General features: G+C 37.9%; 3 protein-coding genes across 3 annotated transcripts; 2 read left to right on the forward strand and 1 right to left on the reverse strand.

Annotated features, from left to right (window-relative positions):
• The first annotated feature begins 220 nt into the window (after positions 1-220).
• On the forward strand, positions 221-6,027 carry LOC139766646 (crustacyanin-C1 subunit-like). Its single transcript, XM_071695526.1, has 4 exons — positions 221-396; positions 3,290-3,374; positions 3,522-3,644; positions 5,564-6,027. The coding sequence occupies exons 1-4, from the start codon at positions 259-261 to the stop codon at positions 5,809-5,811; spliced, it is 594 nt and encodes a 197-aa protein (XP_071551627.1). The 5' UTR covers positions 221-258; the 3' UTR covers positions 5,812-6,027.
• A 2,353-nt stretch (positions 6,028-8,380) lies between these two features.
• On the reverse strand, positions 8,381-9,581 carry LOC139766651 (crustacyanin-A2 subunit-like). Its single transcript, XM_071695532.1, has 3 exons — positions 9,422-9,581; positions 9,088-9,304; positions 8,381-8,700 (listed from the first exon to the last, which is right to left on the reverse strand). Exons 1-3 carry the CDS (start codon positions 9,542-9,544, stop codon positions 8,468-8,470), a joined length of 573 nt encoding a protein of 190 aa, XP_071551633.1. The 5' UTR covers positions 9,545-9,581; the 3' UTR covers positions 8,381-8,467.
• Positions 9,582-9,867: 286 nt separating this feature from the next.
• Positions 9,868-13,664, forward strand: LOC139766649 (crustacyanin-C1 subunit-like). The gene is made up of 4 exons (XM_071695529.1): positions 9,868-10,048; positions 10,832-10,916; positions 11,064-11,186; positions 13,207-13,664. Exons 1-4 carry the CDS (start codon positions 9,911-9,913, stop codon positions 13,452-13,454), a joined length of 594 nt encoding a protein of 197 aa, XP_071551630.1. The 5' UTR covers positions 9,868-9,910; the 3' UTR covers positions 13,455-13,664.
• Positions 13,665-16,467: the final 2,803 nt, after the last annotated feature.

Here is a 16,467-nt window from a genome sequence, read left to right on the forward strand (position 1 = left end):
CATTGTACCATGTATCTGGCGTAAGGTTTCAAAGTAATGCATTTCATTACACGTTACTCTTTTGATAATAGCTCGTGTTTACCAGGTGAAAAATACAAAAAGATTTGATATCTGGGGAAATGCAGAAACACGACTGCATGAGAGGGAAAGGAAAAACTTTGAAGAAGGCGGAGTCAAGCACGCTCATGCAAGCCGTGGTATATAAATGGTGTGGGTGAGAGGGAGCCAGTCACTCACTCGCTAACACCACCTTGAAGTATGAAGCAACTGTGCTCCTTGCTATGTCTCGTGGCTGCCGTCGCTGCCGACAAGATCCCGGATTTTGTCGTCCCCGGCAAGTGTCCAAGTGTTGACACAAGCAAACTATGGTCTGAGCAGACCCCAAACCACGAGAAGGTGAGCCCTAAATCCTTTACTGACTAGGCAACCTTTCCAGCGTAAACATCCATACATAACAAACCTCTAATTCAAATGATATTGGCATGTTGAATGTCGTCAGAGAAAAGCTGTGTCAATGTCTGTTGGTGTGCAGTTATAACCCTTGGATATATTCATGCCCGATAATACAGTCACTCAAATACTAAAACTCCTCATGCCATTTTCACACTGGTTAAGAATCACAGTTTCCAATACATTTTCTTGATTCAGCGTGTAATCTTGCTAGAAAGTCTTTTTAGAATGTTGAACCTAATAAAAACAATTGTGAAAAAATACTAGTAATATCTACCTATTGTAAGGACTTGCTTGATATTCCTGTTTTGTTAAAAAAAAAAAAAATGAATTGATATGAATGCAGTCTTTAGCAATAATGATACGGCCGGGGAAACTCTTCTCAGAAATGTTGCAACTGCCTTTCGGGTGAGCAAAGCATGAGGTGTACTGGCGAAAGGTGATAAGTGGACGAGGCGCCGATTGAATCGCTCCTCCAGCTAGCGAGTGGAGTGGTCGATGGTGGGTAGGGCTCGACGGGTGGTGAAATGACTCCAAGTTTGGATAGCCTTAGGGGAGGCACTGGAGACAAGTAGAAACGTGAGGGGTTGATGGCGGTGTACTAGGGGAGGACATGGAAAACAGAGATGAAGGGAGGATGGTAAGACAGTAAGCGGCGGAGGTGAGAAGGTGGTAATGAGTGATAGTAGCAGCATGGGACAGGGTAAGTGGTATGAGATTGGAATGACTTATGGCAGTTGGCATTGCAGCGTATTGGATGGAACATTGCCAGAGGAATGGATATTATATCTAGATCTCTCGAAAAAATGAGCTCCACATCTGTAGATGGGTCGTAGGTCTTCATTGGGTAAAGCCGTAACTTCAACCACGTAGGCTGATGAATACGACTGGGGTGCAGATGGCGCCAGAATGGTGGGTGAGGAATGGCACAATTGTCTCCTTGGTATCCCTTCAATGTGGGCTCGAAACAGGAGAGTGCACAACTGGTGGTCAGGCATAATTGCTGTACTGAGGAACCTCGAAAAATGGACCAAACAGCAGAGAAGTGTAGGCAAGTTCAGGCAGTCATGAGGGATGTCGCAAGGGGGACGTATTAAGTTAGAGTATAGAGGATAGAAAAGTAATCGCAGGTGGAACTGTGACTTATTGTGAAGGAAAGGTCTAGTGTAACAGGACGGAACAGGCTATGAGATCGGGAACGTGTGTGTGTGTGTGTGGTGTGTAAACTTTAGTAGGCTGATCCAAGTGCGGTCCTCTTTTCCACCGTTATGAATGACCATAGCGCGTGGTCATCCTACGTCTCTCTAACCCATCGAGATATTATTGATCAAGGATATTCTTTTAAGGTTGTTTAGTTACTAGTAAATAAATCTTCAGATTGTAAGAACAATAGAAGTGACATAGTGTTTGAGTCCTTTAATAATTTTGTATCAGTATTGTAACTATAAGTTAGCAGTAAGAATTAACGTGTTAAACCCACGGGACCTGACATCGTCCATTACGGGTCCTCTATAGAAAGTAAGGTTTAGAATATAACATTCGTGGTGTTCAAGAAAATTCAAGAAGAAAGCAACAATTAGAATGAACACGAAAATGTATCGAGAGTGGAAAAGTGAAAAAAAGTGCATTAGTGAAGTAATCATCCAAGGGAACTGAAGTAATTGCCTTGGTAATACAAGAAATGGCATCCTGCTTTACGCAGAACGGAGACAAGGGTCAGTGTTGTAATAGTTAGTACCAGATCAACATAGTAACAGACATTTTTGTCTCCAGCCTGGGATGCATAACGCTAACATCTACCACGAATCCCGGTAAGTCGTATCTAGTTCTGTAACAACGGGATGACTTTTAGAGCGTCAGGCCAATAATATGTCGACTAGAAACACTGATAACTTCATTTCCAACATGGCTACAGTAGGGGGTCGAGTGTCAATAGAAAGGGTCCGGGAACTGCAGGACTTTAACCCCAACAGGGGCAGAGAGCGAATCTTAAAAGTGTCGAAGGGAAAACGCTGAGCGCGCCACACCGCATTTGTACAGTGAGCCTGGGAATCGTGCAGCCTCGCTGACTATGGACAGCGGCAAGACAGGACTCCCGTGCACCTGGTGGTCTATACAGCTATCATCATAATCTAAGGACATGTGTAACTAGTTGATGCTCCTTTACGTGGGCTTTTACCACCAGAGACTGGGCAGAGACGCTTCATCAAACCTATGCTGTTCGGTAGCAATTGCATTCTAAAGCTTATTTGGTGTTGAAATTTAGTAAAAACGTCATTTACTGAATTTTCCCTTACACCTGTGAAATAGGATGCTTTAGTTATTATTAGCAGGTGTGTTGAGGTGTTTACCACATTACTTCTACCACTGTTATCAGATGTAGATATCAAATGTAAGAATCTTTCCTTAGCCTACGGGAGAGTGAGTGGTCACAGTATGCTTGGCAGTCCGTTAGCCTACTTAGGTCATTAATGTTCTCATTAATGGACTTTAGCCATGGGTCATGGACCCCACGGTATTCTTCAATGACCATCATTATCAGCTAACTACTGACGGCTTGTTGGGCTACTTTGTACTTTTTCTTTATTCTCTTTTACACACACACACACACACACACACACACACACATATATATATATATATATATATATATATATATATATATATATATATATATATGTGTGTGTGTGTGTGTGTGTGTGTGTGTGTGTATGTGTGTGGAAATTGGCGTTCATAGTTTTAAATTCCAGGTAGGTGGCATTCTTTCATATCTATTAAGGCAATTAGTACTTGCACAAGAAGTGTTCACAGCGATATTTCAGTGGCTCTTACATTTCAGTACGAAGGTGTGTGGTATGAGTACGCTCTCTCTAAGAATCCTTATCAACCAATTGACAAATGCGTTCGCAACGAATATTCGTTTGGTAAGATTTTGTGTCATTCTTTTTCTCTTTAAGTTTTATATACATGAATCAAACATCCACTTCAGTTGATATTCTAATGTCTATATTAATCCTGCTCGTACGAAGTACAGAAAATCATAAATTAACTATGATCTTTAATTCTTGTAGATGGTAGGCAATTCGAGGTTGTTTCAACTGGCATCACAGCAGATAATCGTCTGTTGAAGAACAGTGGAAAGGTATACCCCAATCCCTTCGGTGAAACCCATCTAACTATTGACTACGAGAACTGTAAGTATCCTCCCATCATGTCCGTACTTATTGGGAAATGGGTATTGTTGAAATATAATGGTTCACTAATCAAAGGCTTGTCATCTTTGTCCCCTTCATTGCCACATATGTATGGACTTATCAAAGCATATAAACCAAATTTTCCATCAAGACCTAGAGTAAATTCAGTGGGCTTTATCACATATAAATTGTCAAAGTGGTTACTTTCTTTATCAAGCCAATTAGTGGATAAGATATCAAACCATAATATTATGAGCAATGTAGATTTAGTTAACAAGCTTAATTATATCAATGTTGATCTTGATTTCAAACTGGTTAGCTTTAATGTTTCATCTCTGTTCACAAATGTTCCAGTTGATGACTTCTTAGATTTATCTATTTGATATATTGGATGATATTCATTCACCTGTTTCAAAGTCTGTTTATAGTGAATTGATGAAATTGTGTATAAAAGTCTATGTATTTCAATTTAATGCAGAACATATCCTCAAAAATTGGGTATGGCAATGAGTAACCCTCTTTCACCTGTGTTAAGTAATCTTTATTCGAAATTCTTTAAAGCAAAGTTACTAAAGGATATCTTACCTTCTAATTCAATTTGGTTTAGGTATGTAGATGATGCTCTTTGTGTTTGGTCCACAAATGAAAATTTACAAACATTTCTTACCTTTACTTGATGATTTAGTACCTTCCATCAACTTTTTGATGTAGAAATTGAAAATGATAGTATGTTACCATTTTTGGATTCCATGATCCATATGGATGGAAACAAGAGTTTAGCATATACAGAAAACCTACCAACGTATGCTCATACATCCATCATTACTCAGCTCAACATGACAGAGTTAAATTATCATCATTCCATTCTATGTTCCTTAGGGCATTACGTATTTCCAGTCCAGAGTTTATTGATGATGAGGTTGAAGAGATATATTCTATTCGATCCAAGTCAAAGTATCCTAGATATTTTATATATAATTCTCTTAAGTTGGCAAAGAAATCATTTTATACAGTTGAACCCAAACCTCCCCTTGACACCAAGAGCCTTTTAGTTCTCCCTTTTGATGATAATTTGACTTTATTTCCCACGTTGCTTAAATCCTTTATTGTAATTGATGCCTTTAGCAGCAACAATACTATAAAAAAAATCTTAATCAGGAACTGACCAGAAAGTTCTGCAGGATGCATCTCTAGAGTACCATGTAGATATTGTGATGTTTCATGTTGGGCAGACTGGTTAGGATCTTTCTGTGAGACTTAAGCAACATAAATATAGTAGAAGAACAGGAAAATTATGAAATACTTTGCTTAATCATGCTAGAAATTATGATCATAGTATTAACTGGAGTAATGCCAACTCAGTTATTAACTTTAACTCCAATACCACAAGAAACAACATTGAATCTTCTATTATCAAATACACAAAGAATTGTAACATTCATATTAGTGAAGGTCTATACAGATTGGATAGCTTTATTGTTGATGAAATTTGTAAACAGTTCCCCTTCTTGTTGTTGACATAATGAGTTTATGATACGCTCGTTGCCGGACTCGAACTCACCCGACATCCATTCGGATAGTCACTTGTTTACCAAATGGCGTCCTAGCTCCGATTCTTTATTGTAAATCAACTAACTGATATATTTCTTTCTTGTATCTCCCCTAATGATGTGATTATTGCATGAAAGTGCACTTGGGAACTGTGTGTTTGTGTGTGTGTGTGTGTGTGTGTGTGTGTGTGTGTGTGTGTGTGTGTATGTGTGTGTGTGTGTTTGTGTGCGTCCAAGGTGATGAAGATAGAGCCTTAAATATCTTTCATCACTGTTGATAATGCTTGGGTTCTTCTGTATTTTCGCACACGTTTTTTCTAATTAGTACGGAATATGTTAACATCTCCCTATAATTCCCTTTCTCGCCAGCCTTTGCCGCTCCTTATGTTATCCTCGACACGGACTACGACAACTACGCCTGCATCCACTCCTGTATAGACTTCAACTTCGGTTATCATTCCGACTTTGCCTTCATCTTCTCCCGCTCTCCAAGCTTGTCTGATAGTCACTTGAAGCGATGTGAAGATGCCTTCAAGAACATCAACTTTGACACGTCCCGTTTTGTCAAGACCTATCAAGGATCCTCTTGCCCTTACGACTCTCAGAGGGAACTCTGAACAATCTTACTCAACATATATTGAGGCAACCTTCCTGCCATCATTATCAGAGGTCCACCATGTCTTCTGATACGTTTCCACAAATGTACTAAATCTACCCAGTGATATTCTAAGTATGAAAATGATATGCATCACTGAAACGTCCTTTTTAAATCATACTTGATAGTACTGCCATATTTCATACACTGATATGAAAATAAATGAAGAGAATAAGAATGTTTTAATTACATCCAAAAACAGTAATTTTTCAGGAAAAAAAAAAATCTTATCTGATAGATCATGGAGGCTGTCTTGCTAACGTACTATCCAGTAACATAATGGATATTTTCAAATTATTCTGTCAGCATTTGAAGGTAAGCTGGTACTTGATGATATGTAAGATAAAGCTGGTGAATGATAAGTGGAAAGATAACATGTCCATGTCGTGGCATTAAGCAATTACATCGAATAAGATAATCTCTATTGATTCCACGAGACTCGAAAGTGAAATGATAACACGACTGGCTAAACTCTAGTTATACTTGTGTCTGTATCGCTGGTGCCAGTGTGCTCAGCCATGATAATGAATAGTTGACTCCAGTTGTCATCAAAGAAATGATTACTTGTCCGTTTCCTTTATTTTTGGCAGTTGCTTTCAAGAAATCTCCTTTGTATACATCCCAATCTTTTTTTTTATGTTAGTTGAGACGGCACATCCATCAACGCTATGTATATATATATATATATATATATATATATATATATATATATATATATATATATATATATATATATATATATATGTATGTATAGGAAAGGATCACAATTTTGCGCGTGATCAAGTATATTCCTATGAGTCCACGGGGAAAATGAAACACGATAAGTTCCCAAGTGCACTTTCGTGTAATAGTCACATCATCAGGGGAGACACAAGAGAGAAATATAACAGTCCATTGATATACAACTAAGAGACGTTGCTAGGACGCCATTTGGTAAACATGTGATTGTTTACCAAATGGCGTCCTAGCTACGTCTCCTCGTTGTATATCAACTGACTGTTATATTTCTCTCTTGTGTCTCCCCTAATGATGTGATTATTACACGAAAGCGCACTTGGGAACTTATCGTGTTTCATTTTCCCCATGGACTCATTACAGTATATATATATATATATATATATATATATATATATATATATATATATATAGTGCATATGTGCACGCACTTTCATATAACATGCAAATCTCCAACAGCCAGGTTCGAGCCCGGGACCCCTGCGTGGCAGGCGGGAGCACTACTGCTAGGCTCTGATCGCCCCTTGATAGGGAAATGACTAATCGAATACCATGTAATCAAATACCCTTCGTCTCATGTTGGTGAGCACCGGAGCCTCCACTTGTTATAGTATTCAAATAGCAATTTCCCTATTAAGGGCGATCATAGCCTACCAGTAGTGTTCCCGCTCGCAACGCAGGGGTTCTGGGTTCGATTGTGCCTGTTGGAGATTTGTATATGATATGTATATATATATATATATATATATATATATATATATATATATATATATATATATATATATATATATATATATATATCCAGGTATTCATTTTGTCTACCAAATACTAGGGTGAATGAAAAAGTGGTATGACTATGGACTGACTGCTGTAACCAGGATTCGACCTTATGCGTTCGAAATCTGGGCAGCGAGTGAATACGTCATTTGTTATCACTTACCCTTTTGCCCCCTTTAACGATTTTCCCATTTGTTCTCTTATCTTTCGCATATCATTTTCTTTCTTCCAAAACTTCTCTTTTTTTCTCACCCCCAACACTCATTTGCCCACTTTCTTAACCCCTGCGACTTATTCTTAACCTACTGCCGCTTTCTCTTATACATCTCAAAATCATTTCCATTCCTTCCCTAAAAGTACTTCCAAGGTGCATCTCTTCTCTCTTTCTCAAGCATATCAGAAATTGTAAATAACCACAACAAATCATATTCACAAATCTTAAGAAACAATAATTTCCACTAATTCCCTAAAAATTTTCATTGATTTAGTATAGGCTGACAATTGAATGAATCACTACAACTGTGCTTCTCAAGACTTGACCATAGTAATTCCAAGAATTGTATTTCTAAATCTAACTCTTCCTATCGTTCGTACGTTTATAATCATATGATAATCTTTCATCACGAAATACAACAACAGATGAAAGTCTTTTTCTGTGTTGTTTCATCTTTCTTTCTGCCTCTTGTGGGGCTGGAGAGTAGCAGCATCATGTCTATTAGTGAACACAGGACGTACGTGGAGGTGGAGAAACTATCTATTCACACAAGTGGCGGAATCTCATCATCTTTATTGAAGATCTTTTTCACATAGTTTACTCTCCTAGTAGCACATTCAATACACATAGTTACATACTGTACAAACGTATCAAATTACACATCTTTGTTCCTTAAGTGCGAAAGGGATTGTTAAGTATTCTGACTTCCAGATTACTTTAGTGTTGGCCTAACGGCCTCCTCCTGTAAGGCCCTATATCATTCAGTCAATGCATTGATCACATCGTTATCTTCAAACCTAAGAGGTTTATTTTTTTTTGGGGGGGGGAATTTTTCTTCTATGAAAAGAAAATAAGTGTCATTTCTAAAGTAGGTGTGTCAGTGGTTGAAGGCTTAAGCTCGGTAGACGCACTCAGCCGTATGTGAGACTGGTTCGAAGAGTGAGAAGTCGACCCCGTTCTTGTTGAAGACTTCGGCGCATTTCTGCAGGGCGAGTCCCTCTGTCTTAGGGAAGCGGGAGAACACGAAGCCAAACTCACTCTTGTAGTTGTCAGTAGATATACAGGAATAGACGCAGGAGTAAGTATCGTAGTCGGTCTCAATTACTTCATATGGCGAGGCAAAGACTGTCGTATGTAAGACAGAAAAAAATCCATGAATCATTATTCAATTGTCGCTGGGTACAAATCACACCCTATCCCATCCGGGTTCGAATCATGGTGACCACAGTCGGCCCACAGTCAATACAGCTCTTAATTCCCCCCCCCCCCCTCCCGTCACTGATGTTGATTGATAATTGAGTACCTCTCTTAGACTTGTGTGTGTGTGTGTGTGTGTGTGTACACATAATAGTGAAACCTATGGTACAAAAACAAAGTTGTAACCACTAGCTCGCAAAAAATAATTACGACACAAGCTTATACCTTCAGTGTGCTACATAGTTAATAACGTCATAATCTATTCATTCAAGTTTTCAATTTTAACATAATGAAACAACTGTGTTACAATCTTACCCGAGGGAGCATCAAGGAGCATATGAGCGGCTGGGAACTCCTTGGTAGGGTAGATATCAAGATCCATACTGAGATACTCGTTTTTCGTGCTGAACCCGGCAGTGGTCACCTTGAAGCCATTGTCCGTACTGGAATATCCGTAGTTGGAGTGGATGCATCTGTCCATCGGCATGTATGGGTTCTCGATCATATGGGTTATGTACCAACGCCCGGAATACTGGTGATAGAAATCAAAGTAGAAGACTTTAGAATATCATTCCTACTTATATAAACCTAAAACAACTGTAGGTCACTAATCATTACTTAACGTAAGTAGAAAATACTGTATACTGACTTCTCGGAGATCAAAGTTGTCTTGGTTCGCTACTGAGGCACATTTGCCGGGTTTCACGAAGCTCGGGATCTCGTCTGCGGCCACACAGGCCAGGAAGGCCACACTGACTACTGTAACGATCATCTTGCGAGACAGGTTTACACTGAGACTGGCTGACTACTCCACTATCTTTATATCCTCTGCTTTCAACCACAAAAAATGAAAGAAAATAAGGCGGAGTATGTAGACCGTCATTGTACCATGTATCTGGCGTGGGGTTTCAAAGTAATGCGTTTCATTACATGTTACTCTTTTGATAATAGCTCGTGTTTACCAGGTGAAAAATACAAAAAGATTTGATATCTGGGAAAATGCAGAAACACGACTGCATGAGAGGGAAAGGAAAAACTTTGAAGAAGGCGGAGTCAAGCACGCTCATGTAAGCCGTGGTATATAAATGGTGTGGGTGAGAGGGAGCCAGTCACTCACTCGCTAACACCACCTTGAAGTATGAAGCAACTGTGCTCCTTGCTATGTCTCGTGGCTGCCGTCGCTGCCGACAAGATCCCGGATTTTGTCGTCCCCGGCAAGTGTCCAAGTGTTGACACAAGCAAACTATGGTCTGAGCAGACCCCAAACCACGAGAAGGTGAGCCCTAAATCCTTTACTGACTAGGCAACCTTTCCAGCGTAAACATCCATACATAACAAACCTCTAATTCAAATGATATTGGCATGTTGAATGTCGTCAGAGAAAAGCTGTGTCAGTGTCTGTTGGTGTGCAGTTATAACCCTTGGATATATTCATGCCCGATAATACAGACAAAGAGAACCAGAATATGATATACAAACCATATATATATATATATATATATATATATATATATATATATATATATATATATATATATATATATATATATATATATATATATATATTTTTTTTTTTTTTCATACTATTCGCCATTTCCCGCGATAGCGAGGTAGCGTTAAGAACAGAGGACTGGGCCTTTGAGGGAATATCCTCACCTGGCCCCCTTCTCTGTTCCATCTTTTGGAAAATTAAAAAAAAACGAGAGGTGAGGATTTCCAGCCCCCCGCTCCCTTCCCTTTTAGTCGTCTTCTACGACACGCAGGGAATACGTGGGAAGTATTCTTTCTCCCCTATCCCCAGGGATATATATATATATATATATATATATATATATATATATATATATATATATATATATACATATATATATATATATATATATATATATATATATATATATATATATATATATATATATATATATATATATATATATATGGAAGTTAGCGCTCACAGATTTAAATTCCAGGTAGGTGGCATTCTTTCATATCTATTAAGGCAATTAGCACTTGCACAAGAAGTGTTCACAGCGATATTTCAGTGGCTCTTACATTTCAGTACGAAGGTGTGTGGTATGAGTACGCTCTCTCTAAGAATCCTTATCAACCAATTGACAAATGCGTTCGCAACGAATATTCGTTTGGTAAGATTTTGTGTCATTCTTTTTCTCTTTAAATTTTATATACATGAACCAGACATCCACTTCAGTTGTTATTCTAATGTCTATATTAATCCTGCTCGTACGAAGTACAGAAAATCATAAATTAACTATGATCTTTAATTCTTGTAGATGGTAGGCAATTCGAGGTTGTTTCAACTGGCATCACAGCAGATAATCGTCTGTTGAAGAACAGTGGAAAGGTATACCCCAATCCCTTCGGTGAAACCCATCTAACTATTGACTACGAGAACTGTAAGTATCCTCCCATCATGTCCGTACTTATTGGGAAATGGGTATTGTTGAAATATAATGGTTCACTAATCAAAGGCTTGTCATCTTTGTCCCCTTCATTGCCACATATGTATGGACTTATCAAAGCACATAAACCAAATTTTCCAGCAAGACCTAGAGTAAATTCAGTGGGCTTTATCACATATAGATTGTCAAAGTGTTTACTTTCTTTATCAAGCCAATTAGTTGGTAAGATATCAAACCATGATATCATAAACAATGTAGATTTAGTTAGCAAACTTAATGACATTAATGTTCATTTCATTTCAAACTGGTTAGCTTTAATCTTTCAACTCTGTTCACAAGAGTTCCAGTTGATGACCTCTTAGAACATTTATTTGATATATATTGAATGATGTCCATTTGCCTGTTTCAAAATCTGTTCCTACTGAAATGATAATATTGTGTATAAAAGACTGTGTATTTCAATTTACTGAAGAATGTTATGCTCAAAAATTTAGTATGGCAATGGATAACCCTGTTTCACCTGTGTTAAGTGATATTTATTGGAATTCTTTAAAACCAAGTTATTAAAGGATATCTTACCTTCTAATTCAATTTGGATTAGGTATATAGATAACGCTCCTTGTGTTTGCCCAACATAGAAAATTTACAAACATTTTTTTACCTTTACTTAACAATTTAGTACCTTTCATCAATTTTACTAATGAAATTGAAAATAACAGTATGTTACCATTTTTAGACTGTGAGATTCGTGGGATGGAAACAAGTTTAAGTTTAGCCTATACAGAAAAGACTATCCATGTATACTCATATATCCATTATCACTCAGCTCTACACGACATGGTTAGATTATTATCATTCAAGTCTATGTTTCTCAGGGCATTACAGATTTGCAGTCCAGAGTTTATTGATGATGAGTTTCAGAAGATATATACTATTGGATCCAAGTTAAAGTATCCTAGATATTTCATTGATAAATCTCTTAAGTTGGCAAAGAAATCATTTTATATAGATGAACCCAAACTTACCCTTGACACCAAAAACCTTTTAGTTTTCCCTTTTAATAATAATTTTGCTTTATTTCCCACGTTGCTTAAATCCTTTACTGTAATTGTTGCCTTCAGCAGCAACAATACTATAAAGAATATCTTAATCAGGAACTGATCAGAAAGTTCTACAGGATGCATCTATAGAGTACCATGCACAAATTGTCCTAAGTTTTATGTTAGGCAGAATGGTAAGGATCTTTCTGTTAGAATTAAGCTACATGAATATAGTATGAAAAAAAAGGAAAAGAATCAAATATCTTGTACAATCATGTTAAGAATTATGATCATTGTATTGATTGGAGTAATGCCATCTCAGTTATCATTGAATCTTATATCTTTGAATACACAGAGAATTGTAACATTGATATTAGTGAAGGTCTATACAAACTGGATAGCTTTATTGATGATAAAATTTACAAACAGTTCTCCTTCTTGTTCATATAGTGAGGTTATGATACGCTCAATGCTAGACTCGAACGCACCCAACCTCCATTCGGGTAGTCACTTATTTATCAAATGGCGTCCTAGCCACGTATCTTTGTTGTATATTGTTTTATATCAACTGACTGTTATATCTCCCCCGATGATGAAATTATTACACTAAAGTGCACTTGGGAACTTGTTTCATTTCCCTGTGGACTCATAGGAAGTACTTCCTATGACCACGCACTCAATAGTGATCCTTTCAAATATATATATATATATATATATATATATATATATATATATATATATATATATATATATATATATATATATATATGTGTGTGTGTGTGTGTGTGTGTGTGTGTGTGTGTGTGTGTGTGTGTGTCTGTGTGTGTGTGTGTGTGTGTGTGTGTGTGAAACTAAAACTTTAAATATCTTTCAGCATTTTTGACATTCCTTGGGTTTCTCTGTATTCCTACACACTTTTTTTTCTGATTACACGGAATATGTTAACATCTCCCTATAATTCATTTTCTCGCCAGCCTTTGCCGCTCCTTATGTTATCCTCGACACGGACTACGACAACTACGCCTGCATCTACTCCTGTATAGACTTCAACTTCGGCTATCACTCCGACTTTGCCTTCATCTTCTCCCGCTCACCAACTTTGTCTGGCAGTGACGTGAAGCGATGTGAAGATGCCTTCAAGAACATTAACTTTGACACGTCCCGTTTAGTCAGAACCAGTCAAGGTTCGTCTTGCCCTTACGACTCTCAGAGGGAACTCTGAACAATCTTACTCAACAGATATTGAGGCAACCTTCCTGCCGTCAATATCAAAGGTCCACCATGTCTTCTGATATGTCACCACAAATGTACTCAATCAGTCCAGTGATACTTTAAGTATGAAAATGATACGCAACAAGGAAAGGTCTTTTTTACTACATACTCAATACTACTGTCACATTTTGTATACTGATGTAAACATACATGAATAAAATGGAAATGTTTTTATTACATCCACAAACTGAAGGCTTTAGTTCTCCCTTTTAATAATAATTTTACTTTACCTCCCATGTTGCTTAAATCCTTTAATGTAAATGTTGCCTTCAGCAACAATGATACTATAAAGAATGTCTTAATCAGGAATTCACCAGAAAATTCTCCTGGGTGCATCTATAAAGTGCCATGTAGAAGTTGTGATAAGTTTTATGTTGGGCAGACTGGTAAGGACTTAAGCAACATAGATATAATATAAGAACGGGACAAGAATCAAATGCCTTGTTTAATCACGTTAAAAACTATGATCATTGTATTGACTGGAATAATGCCATCTCAGTTATTAACTCTAACTCTATTACCACGAGAAATATCGTTGAATCTATTATTATTAGATACACAAAGAATAATAATCTTCATATCAGTGATGGTCTATACAAATTAGATAACTTTATTGTTGACAAAATTTGTAAAATGATAAGTTTATGAACGCTTGTTGTCTGTCTTGGACAACCGAATGTTTACCAAATGGCGTCCTAGCTTCGTCTCGTCGATGTATATCAACTGACTGTTATATTTCTCTCTTGTGTCTCCCCTGATGATGTGATTATTACGCGAAAGTGCACTTGGGAAATTATCGTGTTTCATTTTCCCCGTGAACTCATAGGAATATATATATATATATATATATATATATATATATATATATATATATATATATATATATATATATATATACATCTTTCTTTCTTTCATACTATTCACCATTTCCCGCGTTAGCGAGGTAGCATTAAGAACAGAGGGCCGGACCTTTGAGGGAATAACCTCACCTGGCCCCCTTCTCTGTTCCTTCATTTGGAAATTGAAAAAAAAAAAAGAAGAGAGGGAAGGATTTCCAGCCCCCCGCTCCCTTCCCTTTTAGTTGCCTTCTATAACACGCAGGGAATACATGGGAAGTATTCTTTCTCCCCTATCCCCAGGGATATATATATATTTATATATATATATATATATATATATATATATATATATATATATATATATATATATATATATATATATATATATATATATATATATATCTTTCTTTCAACCTATTCGCCATTTCCCGTGTTAGCGACGTAGCGTTAAGAACAAAGGACTGGGTCTTTGAGGGAATATCCTCACCTGGCCCCCTTCTCTGTTCCTTCTTTTGGAAAATTAAAAGAAAAAATAAACGAGAGGGGAGGATTTCCAGCTCCCCGCTCCCTCCCCTTTTAGTCGCCTTGTACGACACGCAGGGAATACGTGGGAAGTATTCTTTCTCCCCTACCCCCAGGGAAAAAAAAAAAATATATGTATATATATATATATATATATATATATATATATATATATATATATATATATACACACACACACACACACAATTCGCCATTTCCCACGTTAGCAAGGTAGCGTTAAGACCAGAGAACTGAGCCTTTGAGGGAATATCCTCACTTGGCCCCCTCCTCTGTTCCTTCTTTAGGAAAACTAAAAATGAGAGGGGAGGATTTCCAGCCCCCGCTCCCATATATATATATATATATGTTTGCTTTGAAGAATGTATGTGAGAAATACTTAGAAAAGCAAATGGATTTGTATGTAGCATTTATGGATCTGGAGAAGGCATATGATAGAGTTGATAGCGATGCTCTGTGGAAGGTACTAAGAATATATCGTGTGGGAGGCAAGTTGTTAGAAGCGGTGAAAAGTTTCTATCGAGGATGTAAGGCATGTGTAGGAAGAGAGGAAAGTGATTGGTTCTCAGTGAATGTAGGTTTGCGGCAGGGGTGTGTGATGTCTCAATGGTTGTTTAATTTGTTTATGGATGGGGTTGTTAGGGAGGTGAATGCAAGAGTTTTGGAAAGAGGGGCAAGTATGCAGTCTGTTGTGGGTGAGAGAGCTTGGGAAGGGAGTCAGTTGTTGTTCGCTGATGATACAGCGCTGGTGGCTGATTCATGTGAGAAACTGCAGAAACAGGTGACTGAGTTTGGTAAAGTGTGTGAAAGAAGAAAGTTAAGAGTAAATGTGAATAAGAGCAAGGTTATTAGGTACAGTAGGGTTGAGGGTCAAGTCAATTGGGAGGTAAGTTTGAATGGAGAAAAACTCGAGGAAGTAAAGTGTTTTAGATATCTGGGAGTGGATCTGGCAGCGGATGGAACCATGGAAGCGGAAGTGAATCATAGGGTGGGGGAGGGGGCGAAAATCCTGGGAGCCTTGAAGAATGTGTGGAAGTCGAGAACATTATCTCCGAAAGCAAAAATGGCTATGTTTGAAGGAATAGTGGTTCCAACAATGTTGTATGGTTGCGAGGCGTGGGCTATGGATAGAGTTGTGAGGAGGAGGATGGATGTGCTGGAAATGAGATGTTTGAGGACAATATGTGGTGTGAGGTGGTTTGATCGAGTAAGTAATGCAAGGGTAAGAGAGATGTGTGGAAATAAAAAGAGCGTGGTTGAGAGAGCAGAAGTGGGTGTTTTGAAATGGTTTGGGCACATGGAGAGAATGAGTGAGGAAAGATTGACCAAGAGGATATATGTGTCGGAGGTGGAGGGAACGAGAAGTGGGAGACCAAATTGGAGGTGGAAAGATGGAGTGAAAAAGATTTTGAGTGATCGGGGCCTGTACATGCAGGAGGGTGAAAGGTGTGCAAGGAATAGAGTGAATTGGAACGATGTGGTATACGTCGACGTGCTATCAATGGATTGAACCATGGCATGTGAAGCGTCTGGGGTAAACCATGGAAAGTTCTGTGGGGCCTGTATGTGGAAAGGGAGATGCGG

Source organism: Panulirus ornatus, chromosome 58 (genome assembly GCF_036320965.1).
Source record: "Panulirus ornatus isolate Po-2019 chromosome 58, ASM3632096v1, whole genome shotgun sequence".
NCBI classification, from domain to species: domain Eukaryota; kingdom Metazoa; phylum Arthropoda; class Malacostraca; order Decapoda; family Palinuridae; genus Panulirus; species Panulirus ornatus.

What these genes read in the sequence shown, in the direction of transcription:
- LOC139766646 (XM_071695526.1), top strand. Translation starts at nt 259, where the DNA reads ATGAAGCAACTGTGCTCCTTGCTATGTCTCGTGGCTGCCGTCGCTGCC. An exon ending in AGACCCCAAACCACGAGAAG is followed by an intron (nt 397 to 3,289) that starts GTGAGCCCTAAA and finishes CTTACATTTCAG; the next exon opens with TACGAAGGTGTGTGGTATGA. An exon ending in AACTATTGACTACGAGAACT is followed by an intron (nt 3,645 to 5,563) that starts GTAAGTATCCTC and finishes CTTTCTCGCCAG; the next exon opens with CCTTTGCCGCTCCTTATGTT.
- LOC139766651 (XM_071695532.1), bottom strand. Translation starts at nt 9,544, where the DNA reads ATGATCGTTACAGTAGTCAGTGTGGCCTTCCTGGCCTGTGTGGCCGCA. An exon ending in ACAACTTTGATCTCCGAGAA is followed by an intron (nt 9,305 to 9,421) that starts GTCAGTATACAG and finishes TTCTATCACCAG; the next exon opens with TATTCCGGGCGTTGGTACAT. An exon ending in GCTCCTTGATGCTCCCTCGG is followed by an intron (nt 8,701 to 9,087) that starts GTAAGATTGTAA and finishes TACATACGACAG; the next exon opens with TCTTTGCCTCGCCATATGAA.
- LOC139766649 (XM_071695529.1), top strand. Translation starts at nt 9,911, where the DNA reads ATGAAGCAACTGTGCTCCTTGCTATGTCTCGTGGCTGCCGTCGCTGCC. An exon ending in AGACCCCAAACCACGAGAAG is followed by an intron (nt 10,049 to 10,831) that starts GTGAGCCCTAAA and finishes CTTACATTTCAG; the next exon opens with TACGAAGGTGTGTGGTATGA. An exon ending in AACTATTGACTACGAGAACT is followed by an intron (nt 11,187 to 13,206) that starts GTAAGTATCCTC and finishes TTTTCTCGCCAG; the next exon opens with CCTTTGCCGCTCCTTATGTT.